The sequence below is a fragment of the Strigops habroptila genome, chromosome 1, assembly GCF_004027225.2.
Source record: "Strigops habroptila isolate Jane chromosome 1, bStrHab1.2.pri, whole genome shotgun sequence".
NCBI classification, from domain to species: domain Eukaryota; kingdom Metazoa; phylum Chordata; class Aves; order Psittaciformes; family Psittacidae; genus Strigops; species Strigops habroptila.
Genome location: NC_044277.2, coordinates 12,987,256 through 13,009,320, shown reverse-complemented (window position 1 = coordinate 13,009,320; position 22,065 = coordinate 12,987,256). Strand labels below are relative to the sequence as shown.

Genomic DNA, 22,065 nt, shown 5'->3' with positions numbered 1-22,065 from the left:
CCAGCCACATGGATCCTCCCAGAGCAAGGTAGCCATGAGGAAGGCTGGTCTGAGCAGGGCTGCCAGTGCCCCCCACAGCTCAGTCCCCTCCATCACTTCCCATGGAACATGGCAGGAGGTGGTTCTCCAGCCTTCTTGGCTACTGTGGCTCTTCACAGCAGCCTTCAGCAGGAGTGTTCAGAGGGCTCAGGCTGCACCACGGGGTCCTTCAACCAGAACTGAGCCACAGAGGAGCTGATGCCAGGAGCACCACAGCTGAAATGTCTGTTGAATCAGACTCACATTATTTTTATTCCTAGCATTTATCGAGGAAATAATGTTCAAAAAGCATGGAGTTATTATTGTGGAGCTGTGTTTCACTTGACTTTTCTGAATCAGTTATTATACTCTAACTCGGTACTCTTCATGTAATACTGTAAGAGCTTTCTTTGCAAAACTCTTCCAAAGCTATGATTACAGGTTTAAAATTAGGGGTTAGTTTCAACTCACTGTATGTTCTAATGATGCCTATATTTAAAACAAAAAAACCCCAAACCAACAAGGTAATTGGGTTGCATAAACAGGCCTGCAGACCTCAGGGCTCCTGAGCTAACTCAGCTTCTCTCAAGACCTCAGACACCAAATACAGCAGACTTACAGTTTGTTTACTGTCTTGTGATGATACCAATTCTGTCACTCTTCAATCATTCATAAACTACAGTCGCAAATTCGCACCACTTTAGAGATAAAGAAAACCATTCAGGCTTGGCTGTTAGCCAGGTGATAGAGCCTGCCCGGACACAGCATTCATCCCTAACAGGGATCTGCCAGCATTCACATACACAAAGCAGCCGGCCGGGATAAAGTCAGCAAGCTAATGTTTTGCTTATGCAATTACTTGTTCAGCTACAACTGCAGGTTTTCCTCCATAATCAGGATGATAAACATCAAACTACTTCTGATGCTGCCTCACATCCTAAATGATGCAGTCAGAAGCCAGAAAAGAGGCAAATGATACCCAGAAAAATGAGGGGAGGAGGGAGAGGGAGAAGAGTGTTGCGTTGTCGGGTCCAGCTTGACATACTCTTCAAACCCAGAATATCTTCGATGACTGTCACAGTCTGGCATTATACACTGCAATGGCACCAAGGTAGTAGAAAACTCATATTTCTCTTGGAGAACCATCTACGCATTGACAGTACAACAGAGAGGGCGGGACAGCACCTACAAACCTCCTGTTCAACAGGAAAGAGGTCACATTTCTGTGGGTGCAGCTTTTCGGAGAGATATAACTACAGACCAGCCTTCACCTGAAATTTCATTTTTGTTGTCTCCGAAAACAATGACTGCTTTCTGCTCCAGTTAAACATTATTTTTAGCATGTCTCTGCTGTTGCAGATCAGAGCTTTTCTCTGAACAAGAAAGATAATCTGAAACGCCCTTTGGAAAGCTGTTGATACGGTATCTGTCAGCCTGAAATTTAAGAGAAATGTGGAGGTTTGCAGAAGCAACATTTTGATGCTTTTCTAATTTGAGACAAGGACCCCACAGCTTAGGCACAGATCTGACTGTGCTGAATTACTCAACCTTTATGATCAGCAATGAACAGTAGATTAAGAAATAACAATGGTTAATCAATTATTATTGCACAAAATGAATGAAATTAGAGACTGAACTGCTGCCACATCTATTTTACAAAGGTTTTGCTCATCAGTCTTCACAGGAGCAGAAAGGGAGGAGGGACAAGCCGAAAGGGTTGTGGAGGGGGAGTATGGAGCCAGGTCTGCTAAGCACAGTAAAGAAGCTCGTTAACATAGAGCCTCAACCGAAAAGCTTGCAAGCAGGTCTTTTCAGCCATGCAGGAAGCCAGCAAGTGAGTCACCCAGTAAGGACCAAAGATCTGTCCATATTATTTTAAAGGAGAATTAATGCAGTAGGTATCAGAGATGGAATAAAACTGCATCAGCATCATTTTTTCCCCATCAGTGATTTATATCATTATGGCTTGCTAAAAAATATTCTAATCCCACTGAAATCAATGGGAAAACTCATGCCAATTTGAAGAGGAGGCAGCTTTTGCTCTCCCAACTTGTGCTCCACATTCACCCCCCTTTCCTGGCACTCTCCATCAGATGGCAGGTTGTCCTCACCAGCCTGACCATCATCTGGTTACCGCTGGAGGCTCAGCCACAGACAGCCAGATACAGAGCTTGGGGGCCAGAGAGAGAACACAGACCCTGAGGAAAACCAAGCCTGCAGGTGCAGCCTCCTGTGAAGCACTCCAGCAAACAAATCAACACAGAGACTCCTTTAGTGCAGGTATAATCAAGACTTTATTTATTTCCATTTTCACAGAACAATTAACTTAATCTACATAGCACTGACAACAAACAAATTCTGTCTTGGATATGAGCAAATGCACGTAGAACACACATGCAAGCTCTCGGCTTACACTATACGCATGTACCCACTTGTACATTGTGCCCATGTAATATTGGTGATAGACATTTATAGCTGTGCCTACACCAGGGCTAGGTCAGCTCTGGAATTAAACAGGCACATTTAAAGGCATTCTTAAATCAACATCAGCCAACACAATACTAAACAAAATGCAAGCAAACAAAATAAAGACACAAAATAATGCATCACGTATTCCCCCATAGAAATAATTTCCCACTCTTTATGGTTTCATGAGATGCGACATTTAAGTTAGATATAAAGAAGTTCTTTACTGTGAGCGTGGTGAGGCACTAGAACAGGCTGCCCAAAGAACTGGTGAATGCTCCATCCTTGGCAGTGTTCAAGGCCAGGTTGGACGTAGGCTTGGGCGACACAGTCTAGTGTGAGGAGTCCCTGCCCACAGCAGGGGTTTGGAACTAGATGATCTTAAGGTCCTTTCCAACCCTAACTATTCTATGATTCTATGAGCACTTCTTAATTCCTTCATATACATACAGTGTTACACAAACTCTTTAATAAGGCAAAAGCTAAAAAGGTAGTGGGCCAATTTAATTTACAGCTGCATTGAGGAGATAGTGAAACTGCACCTAGAAGAGCTATTTTAGGCCAGTTTTAGTGACTCGAGAAGTTTCTTCCTCATTTCTATCTGTATTCAAGGCTTCTACTGTGACTTTCATAAAAACAACGAAGCATACCCCCAGAACTGTGACTAACTGAAAAGATCAAATGTAAATGTCTTACAGGAATTCATGCAATATATCACTTGTGACTTCTCCACTGGGAGCATATCTGTCTTGGCTCGTACCAAATATACATCCTTATCCACCTCATACAATGTGAGTATTGATAGAAAAATAACAGAACAAAGTGATTAAGGAGAACAGCATGTCTAAAGTTTCCAGAGAACAAAATAAATACCCGCACTTAAAGAAATGAACTACATATTTTAACAAAATGGGAAAAAATTACTGCATTGAATTTTTTGGCCGTGAAAATTTCCTTTTGATAAATGTGACATGATTGCAAAGATTTTACATGAGGAGAAGGTACTTTGGGTGATTCTCTGCTACTCCACGTAGAAAATTCTACCTAGAAAAGTTTTTAAATGCAAATTCAAATCACCCTTTTGAAAGCAAATTGCTTTCTTTTTAAATATAAAATGCCATTTCAAATTAAAAATCATAAAGATTCCCATAGAAACTTGTGTTTTCAAGTCAACCTTTCCTTTGCTCCCTCAGAAACCAAAAGGTGTTTGTTTCTCAATATTTTGTTAAGAGAGGAAACCTTGAAACCTTTCTAGGGTCTTAATACTATTTATGTACATAGACAGAAAGCTCTGGCAGTACTTGAATGAAAACTCAAGCATTAAATACTAACATTTCAAGGTATGCCTAGCAGAAAAGTTCAATATATATATAAAGCAAGATCAACACTGAATGGCCCTAGCATAGCAATCCTTACACAGGCAAAGCCCAGAATCAATTTCAGTTTATTTTTATTGAACGAAATTTATAACAAGCCCAGACTCACTGTTTATTTCCTCAAGGCTTCACAGACAAAGTGCTGCTCTTTTGATAGTCTATCCCACGTTTATTAAAATAGATATAACACAGTGAAAGGAAAACATAAAACTGACAGAGGATCATTTTTAGTTTCAGGGGTATTTTATACGCCGCCTCTTAGAACTTCAATTTATGGGTTCCTTAATGGAACCTTTCAGGGCTGATTTTAATGTGTTAAGTGGAAATTCCATTAGTTTGTTACTGCAATGTTTTCTTTATGACCTGCCCTCATACATCACTTAGGTCTGGCTTATTTATACAGACAGCCATTCACTGAATGGACTGGGAACTTCCTAAAACTAGTTCCTTTTGCTTGCATTCTTCCTCAATTGAAACACTGGTTTCTTTTATCACCTTTTTGGCTAGACGCTTCTCCAGCGTTCCACAAACATGAAAAAGACTGAAGTTACTACTAGGTTTTTTCACCTTTTTTAAAGGCAGGAATATAGATTTCCTCCTTTGGGCTAGAGGAGACATCCTGGCATCAGCCTGCAACCCAACTGCTACCTCTACAAGAAGAGGGCAGCAAAAGCTACGAGAGCAACAATGGCTTCAGGCAGATTAGCTGTGGCATCTGTAGCACCCTAGGGTTTGCCCACAGGTTAAGTGTTGCCTTTGTCTTTCCCCACCAGTGTGCTCAGGACTTCCTCAGTTTGAAAGAATTTGAGCTATGTTAAGCCTCTGACCAGCCATTTACCTGAGCTTCTAAAATCTAGATGGGCAAAGCACAGTAATAACACCTAGAGCTCTTCACGAAGAGCCTGCTGTCATTATCCAAGTAATTCCAGCTTGAAGCTTCCTCCCCTTCTCTTGCAGTAAGCACATCTTCCTGACTTTACTTGTCAGAGCTCACAACCACATCCCCTGCTCTGGAAGAGGCTTCCCATAAGTGCGACAGGTAAAGCCTCTCCATGCAGTGTTGAGCCAGTACAGCCCACTGTGCTGCCCTCAAAGCAGAGACCCGATGGGTAACACAGGCATCAGCTCAGTCTCTCTAGATGTGGCAAAGTCCCAGCAACGTAAAGTTAGTACTACCACATTGGCCTCATATACATTTGAAGGTCAAGCCCCAAATAAGGAACAGCTGTTGATGGGGATGTTCATTATAGAAGTATGTATATAAATACATCTTATGGTGTGTGTCTCAGTGCCTAGATACATATTTATATGGCAGGTAATCCTACAAGAATGCTGCTGGTTCTCTGGAGACACCCCTCCATCATCAACACATGGCTGATGGAGGAGGCTGGCTACCAGGAGAGTCTGCCACTGCATGAGACTGGGCAAAAAAGTCAAAAGGGGCAGATAGTTATCAAGGATAATGTGTTCTTTGGGAAACGATAGTAATCTGGAAGCATTTTTTTCTCTCCACAGCATCCCCAACAAAAAACACCAAAAAGAATCCCATGAAACAAACAAAAAAAGAAAAAAAAAAACCAAAACCCCAACAAAATTGACCAAAAAAAAAAAAAAACCCACAAAAAAAACCCCAAAAAAACAAAAACACAAAAACAAACCACAAAGAATTCAAGCAGTGAGTACTGAAGGCAAATTCTGCTCACTTCATTCCTGGAAAATACTCTTGAACATCCAGTAATTAAATCCCTTCTTTGGCTTCACATCAACAAGAGAAGAATCCTGCTGGCTCCCACCCGGCAAGAGTGAATCTGCCTGCTACGAGGGAAATCACGTCTGGCACTGCTGTCCTGCCAGCCCCACTACTGACTCTGTCCTTCAAGGCTGTTTCACACTGACTAAAGCCCAAACTCCCAGATAAACAATAAACTCTCACTGTCTGAGTTAAAGCTATTAGCTTAAAGCAGCCTCATAAGCTACATGCTGGATAACACTAAACCTCTCCAGCATCTTCACCTTCACGCAGCTGCCTCTTGCTCCCCTTGCAGAATTGGAGCCAATGGCAGTTAAAACACACATGTTAGCATAGCAATCATCCTGGAAACAGCTATTATTGAAATAACTCAGACAGGAGTGGGGATACATTATTTCCATGGTATAGCTTTCAATACTCTCTTATAAGTACTTGATTATGTTAAAAGCCAAAATAGGTATTGCACCAGCAGAATATGTCTACGGCAAATGAAACATAAAGCTTAACTAATGGCCCTATTTCCCTGAAAGGGCACATGAGGCTGATAAATAGTCCCATTAGGTCATGGTATCTGTTAGAGCAAATCAGTTAAGTTGTGCCTTCTTTGCCAGAAGAGAATTTACATTCTGATACTGTGCTTTTTTAAAGTAAAAAAGTTTTTAAATTTTATTTTTATGTTACAATATGTCTCTAACTTTCAAATACTTGGGAAAAGGATCCTGTTTCTCAAATACTTACACCATACCAGGATTTACCATTTTTTGGCATGCCATTAAAGTGAACAGAAGCTATTCACACAGATGCACAGACACAAGTTACTGACCTGTGTTCTGAAGCAGACTCACTGCTCAAATACACATCATCTTTAGATGGAGAGATCCCAGAGCAGTGAGGAATAAACATAGCCACAGACTTAGTTTTGATGACTTAGAGCTGTGCCAACAAGCACAACTTCCAACAGTTCAGCAAAAAGCTGCACAACACTTTTAGGAGGAGTGTGCTGTATGTTAATCATTTCTAATCAGAGACAGTTTCTCCACCATCTACAGTTCTGGCTCATTTCCTTACAATTAAGAACTCCATTTTACCCAATAGCTACAATACAGATGTGCTGCTTTGGCAGTGACCTACTCTGTTGTGCCCTTAGTATATGCACAGTGAAAGTCGTAACCAGTTCAGTAGTTCAAGTTCTGGACAGACAAAATTAAAGCCAGACTGTAACAGAAGTGTACAGTAGCAGCAGGAAGAAATTCAAGTCTGCCAAAGAGTTATGCAGAAATTATGTCCCTTAATTTATGTGAAGGAACAAACTGAACCCAACAGCAAGGTGGTATCTAGTGGTGATGCAATCTGAAAGACTAGCCACAGTTGATTAAACCATTGGTAAGCAAGGTTGTTAACTTATGTTGTGGAGAAAAGTATGTTTTGATAGCTAAGTGGACGATGGACAAAGCAATTTTGTCTTTTCCCAACTGCTCCTGCAAGCAGAGCTAGGTAAACAACTTCTGTGTCCGAGTTCATTACTCAGTGTTGCTAGGCTCTGAGACATTGCAAGATGCTGGATGCCATAGTTTCAATGAACCCTCCCTTTTACAGAAGTGCAAGGTCAGAAGGCAGGTCCATTAGCCATCTTTTAAAGCATGGAGACCAAGCCTCATAGAGCAGCTTTCTTGGTCCCGCAACATAGCAGCTGACAGATGTTAATTTAAGGGCATAAAAGAGACTTATAACACACCTTCCAACGTGTAGCATGAGCGACAAGCAGCACTCCATGCTTTCTACATACCTTGTAGTTTCTCACAAACTTTCCTAGCCCAAATCAGCCACGCTTCACCTCAAACATCTTCTAGCTCCCTCCTCAAGGCATGTACTAAATGCTGCCACCCTGACGTTCCTTCCCATCTCCACAATGAGCTGTGTGCCCCTGCCAAAACAGACTGTCTATTCCTGTCAGTCAGAGTCCCATCTCTTTCCCAATCTGCCACAACTGTACGATGCTCCCCCTTGATTGCTTTAAGTACACATGTCCTGGCAAAGACCATTAGCACAGACACAGCTTACACCAAGAGCAGTATTTTCCTCTGTTCAACATAGTTTAAGGTTTGGAGAGGTGACACATCTGGGCTCAGCAAAGCTCACTTCGCACCAAGCTGCTGTAAGGAGATCAGGAGCACTTACCTGCACCCACCATGTCAAGCAAAACTGTGTTATTCAGGCTACTCACAAACCCTATATGAGATATAGTTAAAAGACTTTTTGCATGTTCTAGAAACACCGCTACCATCCCTTCTTCACCAACTATTTTTCTGGGACACTCGAAGAATTTTTTTTAGACTTGGAAAGCCAGCCTCCCATGAAGTACTGGCGCAGCTTTGTTCCCATCTTATTTTGTTCACTTACGTATGCTATTGCTCTCTTGAACTACTGTTTCCTCCAATTTCCCTTCTACTGAAGTAGCTGTACCAATTCTAACAAGTAGCCATGGCAACATAATCTTGCAGAATAAAGTGCAAAATAATCCTACGATCGGAAATATAAGTTAGAAAAATGGAATGGAAATAATGTGTTTTTTAAAGCCTGGAAGTAGAGTGACCAGTGGAACACATTACAAATAGATACATGCTCCAACACTTATGAACTCTGAATGCATACAAATGGATACTATACTTCAAGTCAAATTCATAGATAAATCACTACTAGGAGAAGCTCAACACCATGTGTTATGAAAACACATTAAGAAAGTGAAAAAAACTAAAAATATATTCCCAAAATATACTTGAAACCATCGACTATTGGGATCAACACCTGTACTGGGCTGTCCCAAATCCAAACTCTGGTTTCAATTAGAGAGACTTTGCACTAGCTCCCTTGGGGCAGGCAAAACACAAACCCAGCAGGTGACAGGAATGGGGAAAGACCAGTGCCACTGGCCATCGCCTGTGGGAAAATGCCTTTCCTGGATGGTGGGACTGGCCTTCAGTGAAAAGGCACCTACCACAGTAACACAAGATAAAAACACTGTTTCATTAACTATGGCAAAAGTCTTCAGCTTTCAATTCTACTCTGTCTAATGGTCTTCAAAGAGTTATACCAAGTTTTCGATTTAATTTTCCACAAAGGAATTACTGCTGGGATTTAAAAAAAAAAATGCTTTTTTTCCCTAATGATACTGAACATGTCAACTCTGTACGTGCAATTGAATCCCAGATCCCTAGACATATTTAATCTTCTAAGCACCCTTAAGGAGCTGGTACTAAGTCCCTTCTATAGGGCTTAGTATATGATTTCCAAGGTGGGTGGGTTGAGGGGGCATGCTGCACTTGGTCCAGATAAATACAGGAATGTGTTGCCCATAACTGCTTTATTTTCTTTACAGTAACTGAGAAAGAGGACTTATACCAGATTTACTGCAAAGAGGATGTACTGATTCTTATCTGTGAAAGGTGATATAGACTGTCTGGACTGCTAAATTAGCCTGTAATCTAATCTAATCAATGAAAGACACATCAAGTGTTCCCACTCAAGCTTCCCCATCAGCCACGGGCAGCTGAAACAAGCAAAACTGAGATTCTGAGGGACTGCTTAGACCTGATATTCTTGAGAATAAGATTACCTGCTCCTTTCCCTTTCAATTTCACTTTCAAGCTGATGTGTGCTAAGGGCAGCTACACAGGCTATGAAATGTGGTATAGCCTTTAAGTACAAAGCACCTTCCTAACTGCATATTTGCTGGCACTAAAAAAAGGTAAATTGTTTTCTCCATACGCTTACTGTGAGTGTAAAGAATAACTGCATACAATTTGCAATCACTGAGATTTACAGCCCTGAATGTAGTAAGTAGTTATGCCACACAGGCACTTATTAAGTGCTCTGTGCCTCATTTTTCCTCTATACTTGCAAGAGACACGCTTTCTTGGATAAATATTGTATTTTGTTAACCCCCACAAATCTCCTGTTGTTGCTACTTTACTGAAAGAAACACGAAAACATAGATAAAATAGAAAAATACAGCCAACAAATAGCCTATTTTACACTATTTCAACATGGAATTCACATGGCCAGAATTGCTTTGCTTCACTCAAAGAAAATATAAAAGGGTAGAAAGGGGAGAATCCTTACAGTTCTTACAGAAGTATTGTTCGGAAAATAATACACGTTACTATGGTACAGACTGCATCATGCTTATTCTTACATTGCTTTAAAGCTGTGGATTACTCCCAAGAGGGCTACAGAAGATGACTATGTCTACTGTCTAGTATACTAAAGTTCACTGTGCAGGGGGCTGCCTCTCTGTGGGAAATGTCTGCAAACCCAGAGATGCTGCGAGAACCGCTTCTCAAGGGAGCTGTGTCCCCTACCTTGCAATTGTGTTAGCTTAACAGGGAATCACTCAAAACCAACGAAAAACTCCAGCAACACTAAAATGCTCCTTTTCCCGCTGCAACCTTCCACCACCATCATCAGACGAAACTCGTTCAGACATATTTAACAAGTTAGGAAGTGATGCAATTCAAAATATATCCTGCAGCCAGCTAGCAAAAAACACACCGATGTGGGTTTGTTTCTCCACATCCAAATACAGCATCATGCAGACAGGTCCTGCCTGACATTAGCACAGGCTACTTCAATTGTTCAGTTTTTCACTGAACACATAGAGATTACAAGTAAAGCACAACCAGCTTGGTTACAGAGCACGCCAAGGGGCTACTTTCATCTAGTATGCTTTGATAAAAACAAACACCTTTTGTGTCTTGAGAGTCACTTGAATGTAATGTGCTTCACACAGCACAAAGGGCTGCTTGATTTTCCAAAGTGGTTATTTAAGAAGACCCAATTTAACAGAACCTCAGGGAAATTATATGTACAAACAATAGCTGTCACGATAATTTTAGCTGCCTTCCACGCCTGCAAATATGCACTGTACATCTCTCACATACAGAAATTCCTTGCACTCTCGAACGCTGAGGAGAAGCTCCATCCTTATGTATTGAACACCTGAGGAGCCATCCCGGGCTGACAAGCCCAACACCAGCGCTTCCCCTGCCCCTGCTCACTGGCAGCTTTGCTCCCCTGCACCCATGCCCAAGCTGTGACAGAAAGCTCACAGGAAATTAAACCCTGCAGGCAGAAGAGGTCCATCCTGCAGATGAGGAGAGAGCAGGATTTCTTAGGGCTCAATTCCTTCCTCACCATCGTCATCCCCTCCTCTTGACCCTTCTGCCTGACAGCTCTTCCTGCAACAGTGTTGCCTGTTGACTTATATCCCTTCCATTTATCAAATCCTCTCTGATTTCAAGGCACCCCGGCTAACCTCAAAGATGAGACTGGTAAGAAGGAACTGATTTATACAACTTTAGATTAGTAGCAGAACTATACAAGTGAAGACTACAAGACTGATGTCTTTCAGGGATGGAAAACGACAGGACAGAACAACCCAGAATGGCTATTAAATTCCTTAGAGGAGGACCTCTCTCATGGGCCTTATGGCTGTGGCCCCGCACACCAGCACGGCTACTGCAGCTATGCCTCCCCTGACTCTTCAGCAAATAATCTCTAGTTGTATCAGCTCAGAGACAGCGACTGGTGCAACAAAAAGGGCAAGTGTCAAAATAAAGCATTGCCCCATCCCTTCCCCTCTTCGCAGACCTTCCTCATCCCATCACCAACCCCAGTGCCAGACCTGCAGCCCACACACAGTGCTGGGGAGGGATTTTCCGCTCCCTTCCTCCCCGCACAGGAATGCGGGAGAGACTACAGCGTAGTGCTGAGCTGGTAAATGGCTCATTTCACTGAGCAAGCAATTTTAGGAAGGACACTATATAACATATCGCATTGGGTGTATTGAACCATACTGATCGCATCTTCACTGCCGATAACCTCTAGGAAATATTCAACCATAAAACCCTTTCTAGGAATGCACAAGGCACTGGGCAATACCCAGAGCCCTGCTGCACTGTGAAGTCTGACCCTCGTGCTTCATGCCTTGCCATACCTTTGCAAATTCGGCTTTCCTGGTCTGGAAGTCACAAGCAAGTCTCAGAATCTCCCTGAAAGTGTACATTTTGACCCTGGAAACACATGCTGGCATTGCTCTGTTAACTGGAGAAAGATCCTAGAAAGGATCTGTGCAGGGGTCTTGCCCTGCCCCAGCAGAGACTGCTTTGTGCAATACATAACTCTCTAAGAAGTCAGGAAATGGCAAATTGCTATTGTCTGGAAGGAAAGGAAAATCAAGGCTCTCGCTCTTATATATTAAAGAGAAAAAAAAACTTTTAGATTTTCCTTCCTTTAGTAATAAATTGACCATTTTAGACTGTGCTACTGAAGAAAGAGCTTCAAAGTGGGAAATTGAATTGCAGAGAACTGTTGTAAACTGCCTGTTTACACAGGCCATTCCTGTGGAGAGGTTCCCGCTGAAGGGAGCAGAGCCTCCCGGGGCAGCGCTGCAGCCAGCTATCATCTTGGTTACTCTGCTGAAACAGCAAGAGAAAGGCAGGATAAAACACTGAGTTCAGTGTCAGAATATTTTAACTCTACCTAGGGATGACCAGTGAAACATGCTCTCAATTTACAGATTACAAACTCAATCACAGAAACAACCGCTGAGGCACATCAGCCTTCACGGAGCAAAGAAATGCGAGAAAATAGCTGTGACATTGAGCGGAGTGGAGAGAAGGAGGGTGCCAAGAGTCCACACTGAAACAGCTTCATCTTCGCTCCTACCAGGAAGAAAGCAGGGGTTTTTAAGACTCGTACAGCAACAGAGTGTTCAGGTGCTGCTACTGCAGGCACTATACAGAGGGAGGGAGACTGTTGCAAGCACTATATACATTACTCATGAGATCACACCACAGGTCAGATGTTACTTGGCCCGCACCCCAGGGAGCCCTTAAGCTGTGCAAACAAGCCAGTGACAGAATTCAGATCAACAGCCTCAGTTCAGACCTCAAAGAGACGTTCACATTAAGACTTCACAGGTATCTCTGTAAGCGGTTCGGCTGCAGCGAGGGAGGACGAGACACACATTGGTCCCGGAGGGGAGATGCAATTGCCCGCGGCTTCCTAAATCCTCACAGGACACCACTCCATCGGAGTTTTCACTATCACATGGACAACACCAAACAGTTCCTCAGCGCACACTGCTGCAGCTGACATTTTCTCACCTTCCCTCCCCTTCAAACTTTTCCCATAACTTTATGCCCTAGTTGGTTGGCCATGGCTGATCCTCAGCCGCACCTCCTAACCAGCAGCGGCACCTCCTCTGCTCCTCGGAATAAGCACCAAAAAGGCACATGTGAAAACATGCACAGTACTGAAAGGGCCACAGGCACAGCGAGGTGGGAAGCGGCGCAGCAGCATGCCTCAAACGCCACTGACCTCCAGTAAAATGAACTTGTGAGCAAATATGTAATCACTTTATCGAACACGCACCAAGGGCGTTTCTGAAGCTGTTCATTCTCTCAGGTGGAGCAAGTAAATTAGTGCTTGTGAGGAGACAAGGATTAAACACCTGCAAATGCCTCTTGCTGTGCTGCGGAACCCGGCTCTGCTTCTACTTGCTCCATCCTCAACATCCATCCCGTTCTGAAGGGACACCCTCCCTCCACACACACCAACGCCTGCTCTCTACTCCAAGCTCAGCTTCTGAGGCTACTTCTCACAAAAGTGTTTCAGCCACCCCTGAGAAAGGAAGTGAAATCCCCAGCTTTGCAGGGATGGTTAATGTGTCAGTGAGGTGCCTCCAGCTTCATTCAGGGCTCTTTGCCCCCAACATCCCTATCGGGAGTGGGATTGTGGAAGGGGGAAGAAGGAACTGGAGGGAGGGAAGGCAGTGTCGGGCGTTTCCAGATGCCTAGGGAAAAGACCCCCAAGCCTTTCCCTTACAGCCCGGAGGGGGCTCCTTTACTCCTTTAACCCCTCCCCTCCCAGTACCCAACTCCCTCCCTGCCTTTCTCGGGCTGAAAAGCTGAGAAAACATGCAGACGGCAGTTCCTGAAGATCCCACCGGGAGCCCGGGAGCCGACCTGGGGGCTGCGGGGCTCCGCGGCTGACGTGAGGACGGAAAGTTAAAGCCCAGCTCCCCGGCAGCCCGCCCAGCCCTTCCCGAGGGGCCACGGTCTCAGCGCACGTCGGGAGTCCCGACGCGGCTCGGGGTAAGGGGATATAAACTCTCGCCGCTGGAAAGGCGTCCGGGAAGCGGTACAAGAGGCGCGGAGGCACCACTTCACCCCCCGGCTCAGCTCCACCGTCCCTCGGGCAGCCGAGCCGATCCGCCCCACAGCCTCCCATCCCGGACTGTCGCTTGTTCCCCGTCCCCTACCTTCCAGCAGCACCTCCTTGCCGGCCCGCTTGAGAGCCTGCACCGCCTCGTCGTGGGTGGCGTCCCGCAGGTCGGTGCCGTTGACGGCCAGGATGGCATCACCCACATAAAGCGCCTGGGTCTGGTCGGCTGCCAGCCCCTTGAAGATCTTGCTGATGAGGATGGGCATCTTGTTCTCCTTGCCCCCCTTGATGCTGATGCCCAGCCCGCCCAGCTCCTGCTTCAACACCTTCACGCACCGCTTCTTGTTGGAGACAGCCTCGGGCACCTGCTCGGGGGGGTCGGTGAAGGCGGTGCGCACCGCCGCTGCTCCGCCGCCGCCCTCAGCCCCGCGGCACGCCGCCCCATCGCCACCCAGGCCGTTGTGGGCCGCGCCGTCGGGGCGCTCCTCGCCGCTCAGCACCAGCGCCTCTCCGCACAAGTTGGCCAGCACTTTGTGCCAGCGGTCCCGCACCAAAACTTCCAGCCAGCCGCTGCGCTGCGCCCGGCCGCCGCCCGCCGCCGCTACCGCCATCTTAGAAGCATGCTGGAAGCGCCGAGTGACGGCACCCCCGGCTCGGCACGGCGCGGCACGGCGGCACCGGACTTCAGCCGGGGGGCGGCGAGCTCCCGGCGCGGTGGGGTGGGGCGAGGAGCCGCGGCCGCCCCCCCGGGGCCGCGCCGGGGCGGGCGTACCTGGAGGCACCGCCCGCTGCTGCCGCGCCTGGTGCGGGTGTGTGTGGGGTGCGTGAGTGTGCCCGTGCCTGGGTGCGGGCTGTGCGCGGCCGCGGGTGTCCCCAGTCCCACGGACACCCCGTGGGGACACGTCCTGGCGGAGCCGCGTCTCGCTCCGAGCGGGGGCTGTGATGGCATTTCCCGCTTCATCGAGCAGGTGAAGGAAATCGGCGGCAGAGTAAACGAAAGCGCAAACTTCGCTTTTCCCATTACTTGCTCATGAAGTGGATTCAAACTAATAGTTGACACAAAGGTAGCTAGATTTCAACTGAGTGAAAGTAGAATCCAAGTTGTTTCACTGCTTTGTAGGGTGGAGGTGGTAAATGATTGTCATGGATACTTTGCACATTTTGAGACTCTTTTCTCTTTCATTACAAATTTTTAAGCCCTAATGCCCATTTTCAGCTTTTTTCCACGCTCACTTTCTTTTAGGAAGCAATTCAGTGCCTGATGAGGGGCTCGAGGCTCCAACTCAGGCACCAGAGAGGACAAAGGGTTCACACTGTTGCTTTGGACAGTGATGTGGCTCTATGGACACTAAGCACCTCCTGGCTTGCCTTTGTTTCTTCTCTTTGCAGAGCAGCCCTGACTTCTTCCCAAGCCAGGCTGAAAACTCCAGTGTTTCTGGGCCATTCGGTGTATGTAGGAGCAACAGTTTGGGCAAGAGGGCTGGCCACTGAGGTTATTAGTCCCATTCATGTTGGCCATATGAGTCATGCAGGACCTCTCTGAAGCAATGCCATTTGTTTCTGACACCAGGTTTTGCTCCCAGGTACACACAAGTGCCCCAGGTTAACGTGAGCTGGGCAACTTGGGACTCACCTCGTCAGTGTTGATGGGACCTACATTCAGCAGCATCGTCCCTGGACAAGCTTGCCTTGGTTTAGTGGGGTCTCTGAGACCATGCCCCTCACACTGGGCTACACAAAACACATGCCCTTCCCTCCAAAAGACAGCAGACATGCATCAACCCTCCTTTGTCTGCAGCCTCACCCAGGCTCCTCCCCAGTAGGAATGCAACACTGCACCTAGAGAAAGCGGGAACCCCCAGGAGATGGGTTATTCAAGGGTAACGGGTGGGTTGGGTGTTTATTAATGCAAGGTGAAAAGCTGTAATTAAGTTTTCAGGACTGTGAATCTGGAGTGAAAAGAAGCATGTCCCGCTAAACCTGAACAAGGCACCTAAGCCCTAGACAGGACGAGGCTGTTACACACCCTTTTCTCCAACATTTCTCACTAGCTAATATTGGTAGCTCGTGTACAACACCCTGGATGTTTGGGTTGGTGTTTTTATTAAATTCCATTCCCAGGTGCCAGGCATACTGAATGAGTGTGCTTGTTCAGTTCCAGCAGCTTCAGGTAGGTGAGAGCAGGATGGGGAGGAAAGAACAGGCTTGCAAAAATCAGGTGCTGCAATGCCAGCTGTTGGAGCATTCACATTCCTGTGTATCTCCCAGCCCAAGTGACCAGGCTGAATTATAAAATCAAACATTTCTCTTTCCTAAGGGATCAGCTCTTACCAGTTGTTTAATTATTTTTTTCCTCATGAATTAGTAAAGAATCAGTGCTGCTGCTAATGGAAATGTGTCTCTAAGTACTTTTAAAAAGTCATTTCAGAGAATTTACAAGGAAAAAATATTCAAATAGTTTCTGTCCTGTTGTGAGAAGGTAATAGAGAAAGGAAAGGAAATGTTTAATGCTTCACACTTCTCCTTCACTGCTCTGTGTGCTCGGCTGTGTTTGCTGAGTGTGTCTGGTTCTCTGGTGGAGTTCCCATGGAGCTGCCTTGTACAGACAATTGCACCACATCTATCCGAGAGCTGTGCTTGTTCCAGCTATTTTCCTTTCCCATTCCAGCAGAGGTAAATAATAAAGTTTCCCAGGGTCAGCATCTGACATATTGGTCCCTGGTATGAAAAAGTCTTCATAGCAGTCTTCATTGCCTCCTCCTCCCCCCTCCTCCCCACCTTGGAGCTGTAAGAAAACAGAGGTGATGTTTTAATCTTGAAAATAGAAGTAAAAAGAAGGTAGCATGAGAGATGCTAAGGTGCAGACCCAAGGCAAAAAGTCTCCCAGATCATCTCCCTGCCTGGAAATAGTGTGATAGACACCTGATGTCTGTGCTTCCCTGTCCTAGGAGTGCAGGCTCCTAGGTAATTGTGTTTGTGTACCCTGATTCTTTGTGTACCCCGGGAGCAACTACTGGTGAGCAACTACAAAGGTGAGAAAGAAATGGTGCCTTGAGACCTCTCTGTCAACTTTACCACCCTCAGCCCTGCCTCAGGTCAGCTAATCACAACTGCAAGGGCAGTTTCTGAAATACAGGTTCGTGCAGCAGGAGTGGGAACAGAAGATAAAACCAGGTGTTTAATCAAGTGCACAGCTATTGAATGCTCAGGTTTGCAACAGAGAGAACTGTTACTCCAAAGTCAGCTGCTGGTCCCTAGTGGTTTCCAGTGCATGGCAGAGTGCAAACTCTTAATTTCAACTACAAGCTTCTCCTCACAGTGATGTTTCTGGCATAACTGGTAAATACACACACTGCAATTGCAATGTTTGGGTGACTATTCGTGAAGAAGCCGGGATGTGCGGTGGGTGGGATGGGCAGAGCACGAGGTACTTCCAAGCTCCTGTCTCTAGTCACTAAAAAGGCTTCCAGCACAGACAAAGCTTAGCAAAAGTCTATCTTCATGACTTGCCCTTCTGAAAGGGACAGCTGTGAAAAGTGGACCTTTTCAAACAAGTCAAATAATCATCTTTTACCATTTGTGTTTTAGCAGCATGTAAAAACCTGAACTAGATTAGAGCCCCTTTCACAGGTGCTGTATAAACAAGTTAGGCAAGATAATGACAATAGCTGCTGTTGAATAGGTCTTTGATCTGCTGGGGACTGTGGGGTCAGCTAAAGTCAAGAGGCTAAATGGAAGGAGCAATTCAGTGAAGTGGAAGAAGTGAGGGGGTTGGAAAGCACAGACACTGCCTCCGCGGACAAGGAGCACCAAAGCACGACCAGGTCAGACGTGCAGCAGTGGTGTCTGAGGAACTGCCTGGGTGCCCAAGCAAGGGGAAGGGGTTTATTGTTCGTGCATGCATGCAGGAAAAGCTAGCACAGAAAGGGTTGTGAGGGTGATGCTGAAGAGGTTCTTCAGGCTCAGCCTTACTAGAGGGGCTACTGGAGACAGAGTCAGGACACTGCCTGTTCTTAGTTCTTTTCCTCCTGTTTTCAGGCGAAGAGGTCAGCATTCACGCCTTACATAAATAAACTGGCCTCCTGACAGCAAAACCATTGCAAAGCCACATATGCAAGCTTGCCACTCAGACAGCAGTGCAGAGAACACAGCTTCCACGCCACTTCAGGCGGAGAAGGTAAGACCACAAGGCAGCCTTTTTAAAGCTATGGCTCCTTTTCAACTGTCTGTGCTATTCTATAGCAGAGATGAAATTTTTGAAGGACTTTTGGGAGATGCTTGAACCTTTCTAGTGCTGCTTTTTTCTTCCTTTTTGCATTATCAGTGTGGCAACAATAGCTCAAAGCCAGCTCATCCGAAATTCCTTTAAATTGGAAACAAGGTTGTGATCCTCGACCATGTCTCAGATGATGGAGGTTAGACAAAATCAGGTCTGGATAATGATGTTCCCATCTTGTTACCCTGACACCGACCAGCTCAGCAGATGGACCTAGACAGGAAGGAAGTCCAGTGCTGGAAACTCGACAAGTGATGAAAGAGCTGGAAGGGAGTCCAGTTCCTCCAGTGATCCCAAACACTGCAGCAGCCAAGTTTAAGTAAGTCTTCCTGAGGAACGTGCCTGAACTAACCCTACTTGTTCCCCCATGGCAGCCCCTCCTATGTGTATGCGTGCTAGGATGCAGTGGGTCAGGCTCCAGCCCTGATGCAGATGTCCCTGTTGCATGGTGGTGGGACCTCTCTCTTGACCAGTGTCATGCCTTGCAAAGGCATTGCTGGTGGGGGGCTGGCAACCCGCCTAATCCCCCCAACGTCTCCACCCCTTCCTTAGTGTTGAGGGAGCCTGTTGGCTTTAAAGTCAGCATTCACCGATCATTACTCATTGGTGCTGGTGGGGTTATGAAGTTGTCAAGAACGCCTGAAGATCTTCACAGTCTGGAGGTTGCATTATGGCTTATTTTCAAAACTATGAAAGCATTGTTTTTCTTCTCCTAGCTTGAAGCTACCCAGGTTTTTATGCACATCACGGCATCTAAAAGTGAAATTAATGCGTAGCTGTTTGCCAGCGAACGCTTTATGCATTCAGTTTTTCAAAGCAGGAACCTACTTGTATGTACATGAAAGAAGTATGTGTGTGAAATCTGTATGTGCACCTACCCAAGTCACATGTTAGCTAGGAAAACTGAGGAAGTGTTCCCACTGCTGGGGAGTTATGGGCCATGCTGCAAATGAACACGTGTCCCTTCTGCAAATACAACTCTGGCGCAGTGAATGCAGAAGCGGGTGCCAGGAAGCATTCAGGTTAGTTGTGCTCACAGATCTGGGGCTAGTTCCTGCTACTGTTAAAATGACTTCAAAATAGACAGGATCAAGCTCAAAACTTCAGAAACTTTTGCCTTGGTTTCAAGCAATTTTAGGAAACTGAAACCAACAAACTCTGAAAATAAAAGTTCATAACTACAGTGTGGACACTGTAGCAGAGTAGTGTTTTTCCTGTCTTGGTGTCCTGCACTTGCTCTGCAGATCTCTTTCAGTACATTAGTTTCTTAACTTTTGCATTCCAAGTTACTTTGATCCCATCACTTTGCAGTTTCTTGAATTAGTTTTTTATCTCTTGCATACCAATCTCCCCCCACTCCCTAAGCTAAGTCCAACATGTTTTAAATGCCAAGATCAGAGATCTGCATTGCAGTTAGTTTTTGAACATATAATAAATAATGAGGAAAAAGGTGTTGGAATTCCAGATTTCATCCAATGTGTTTCAGCCCTGGTTTCCCTTTTCATCAGAAACAAGTTAATCTGGTTGGGTGTCAAAGAAACCAAAACATTTTTTACCATCATGTTCTTTCCTGGTCTTACCCTATTTTTTTAATGCTGCAGGGGTGTGTGTGTCGTCTGTTACAACCATGTGGTTCTGACCCCACAGCCCAAATACTTCATGCCCATGTCCTCAACCTGTCAAACCCTGTGCATTACTGCAAGACCCACGCTGAGGTGCCCTGCCTCCCACCCCACTCATGCTATGGCGCCTGTAAAGCACGCTGTCCATAAGGTCTTTGGGCTTTTCCTGCTGTGGGATCTCCTGTGGTATTTGCTGCCCATCTGTCCCCAGACATCTGTGCCTGCAGCCTGCTGCCCCACAGCAGGAGAGGCTGTGATGAAGTGCAGGTGCCAGAAGTGTTTGCTTCCTTTGTGCAAAGCAGTTTGGCTAGAAAAGCTAGTTTGCTCCTTCTGTAGCCTTGAGCTCCATCTGCACCCTGGCATGAAAAGATGAACTAAGGTCGTCTTTCCCCTTTCCATATCACTCTCAGGGCCATAAATCAACCTGTTAGAGTGGTGGGAAGCAGAGATGGTCTGCTAGTACAGAAGGGAAATTAAGAGAGGAGTTCGTTGTTTGGAAACAGGCAATTCTCCATGTCCAGCAAAGATGATGCTGAGGTCACACTATGAATTCAGAACAAGTTTGTCTCCCAAGAGCAGCCCCCAGCCCAAGAGAAGGAAGTAACATGGTCCTGCTGGTGACCGGAGAAGAAGGGCTCCAGGGCTTTAGGAAGGCTCACCTACCTACCTGATCTCGTGGGAGCAGCAACTCGGTACTCAAGCAGGAGGCGTGTCCTGATTCTCTCTGCTTCAGAAACACCTTGCTCCCACATTGCATTGCAAGAGAGGGCAAAGAGGCCAGGCAGCCCCTGTGAGCTCTGCACTGTAGCAGTGAACATGAGCTGCAAACCAGCAACTGGGATCTTGCTCCCACCCATTGCGCGGCAGAACTGCACCGGAGGGGAAGTAGTAGATTTCCCAAGAAGTGCCTTGTGCTGCACAGTGGTGCGTGGACAAGCATAAAGCCTGCTCCACTGAGAAATGGGAGAGTCCAAAGCTAACACGGGAACACTGGGAATAAAAGTGCTCACCTTCAGGTCCTCTGTAATATTATTATATTTTTTGCATATGTTTATGGCATGCAATATTCTTTTTGTTTCACTTTTGAGCACTGCAAAGGCTTAGTTCCTCCTCTTGCTTCAGATGATATCTACACTAGTTCTCACAGCATTGTAAATCAGGTGTAAGTCCAGGGAGGACAATGGAAGACTGATCCCAGGGAAAAGAGAATCAGCTTCAGTACATTTTTGTTTCTTGGATGTTTGTCTTGTGCTCTAGAAATAAGGCACAAAGTGCCTACAGATAATTAAGATGGGAACCATCACACTCAGGGGAATTATGCAAATGAGTTTGTTTGCCCAGATCAAAATCTAAGGCAGCTCTAGGAGGGAAACTTCGCAAGTATGTTCTTATTTTAGGGTAATCAGTCTGAGTTAGCTTTCCGTGGACAGGAATCACCTGAAAGAAAAATAAGGCCAGACCCAAGCAAGACAGGGAAGGTGTGCGAGGCTGGGTAGGAGCAGATCCTTTACATGCAACAAATACATTCACTGCTAAGTTTGTAAAATGGACCCACAGTTCTTTGTTAAATCAGAGATTTCTATTGGAAGTAAACCCACCATATTTACAAATCACAAAGTTGCTTTAAATGCCATTTTGAAAAACTGTAAAGGTATTTGACGGTGAAATCCAAGTGACATTACTAACATAACATTAAAGCATCTTTTGTTAATCCCACATGTTGCACAATGGGTCCTAGGAGAGATGTTTGAGCACTTTTCCCATCTGCCTGGAAGATTCCTCATGCAAATTTACTAAGTGGAGTAGCTGTTGACAGGGTTTTGGAGTTTGCTATTGTTGTTGTTATTATGGTTGTGTTCGGTTTTGGGGGTTTTGTTGTGGTTTTGTTTGGGTTTTGTTTGTTTTTTTTTTCTTTATGTCCAAGTGCATGGGCATGGATGAAATCCTTGTTTTGTGTCCTAGATCCTTATCCAGTAATGGGCAATATAATACTGACTTTCTTTACAAAGTACTTTGGCTTTCTTTAATGGAAACTATCATATGAACTAGATGATGACATTTCTTAATAGTCAGGGTAGAATTAAAAGCTGAGAAAATTACAGAGGGTACAGGAACCTCTAGATGTTACATCTTCCTCACCACCCAGTACTGCCAAACCACATCCCCATCAGCTTTTCAACACTGTTCACACTCTTGGTTGTGTGATAAGGGAACACACTGTCCTATCCTGTCCTACCCTATCCTATCCTATCCTATCCTATCCTATCCTATCCTATCCTATCCTATCCTATCCTATCCTATCCTATCCTATCCTATCCTATCCTATCTCATCCT

At 45.5% G+C, this 22,065-nt stretch overlaps 1 protein-coding gene and 1 long non-coding RNA gene across 2 annotated transcripts in view; both read right to left on the bottom strand.

Moving 5' to 3' along the window:
• The window catches only part of SNTB1 (syntrophin beta 1), a 112,529-nt gene extending 97,975 nt beyond the window's left edge, over nt 1-14,554 (bottom strand). The window contains exon 1 of the mRNA XM_030487285.1: nt 13,931-14,554. Within this exon, the coding sequence (XP_030343145.1) occupies nt 13,931-14,444 (514 nt within the window). The 5' untranslated portion in view covers nt 14,445-14,554. The remainder of the gene's footprint in view (nt 1-13,930) is intronic.
• Nucleotides 14,555-16,302: 1,748 nt separating this feature from the next.
• On the bottom strand, nt 16,303-20,526 carry LOC115608451. The gene is made up of 2 exons (XR_003991544.1): nt 20,399-20,526; nt 16,303-16,618 (listed from the first exon to the last, which is right to left on the bottom strand). It is a non-coding gene; the product is annotated as an uncharacterized LOC115608451 (long non-coding RNA).
• Nucleotides 20,527-22,065: the final 1,539 nt, after the last annotated feature.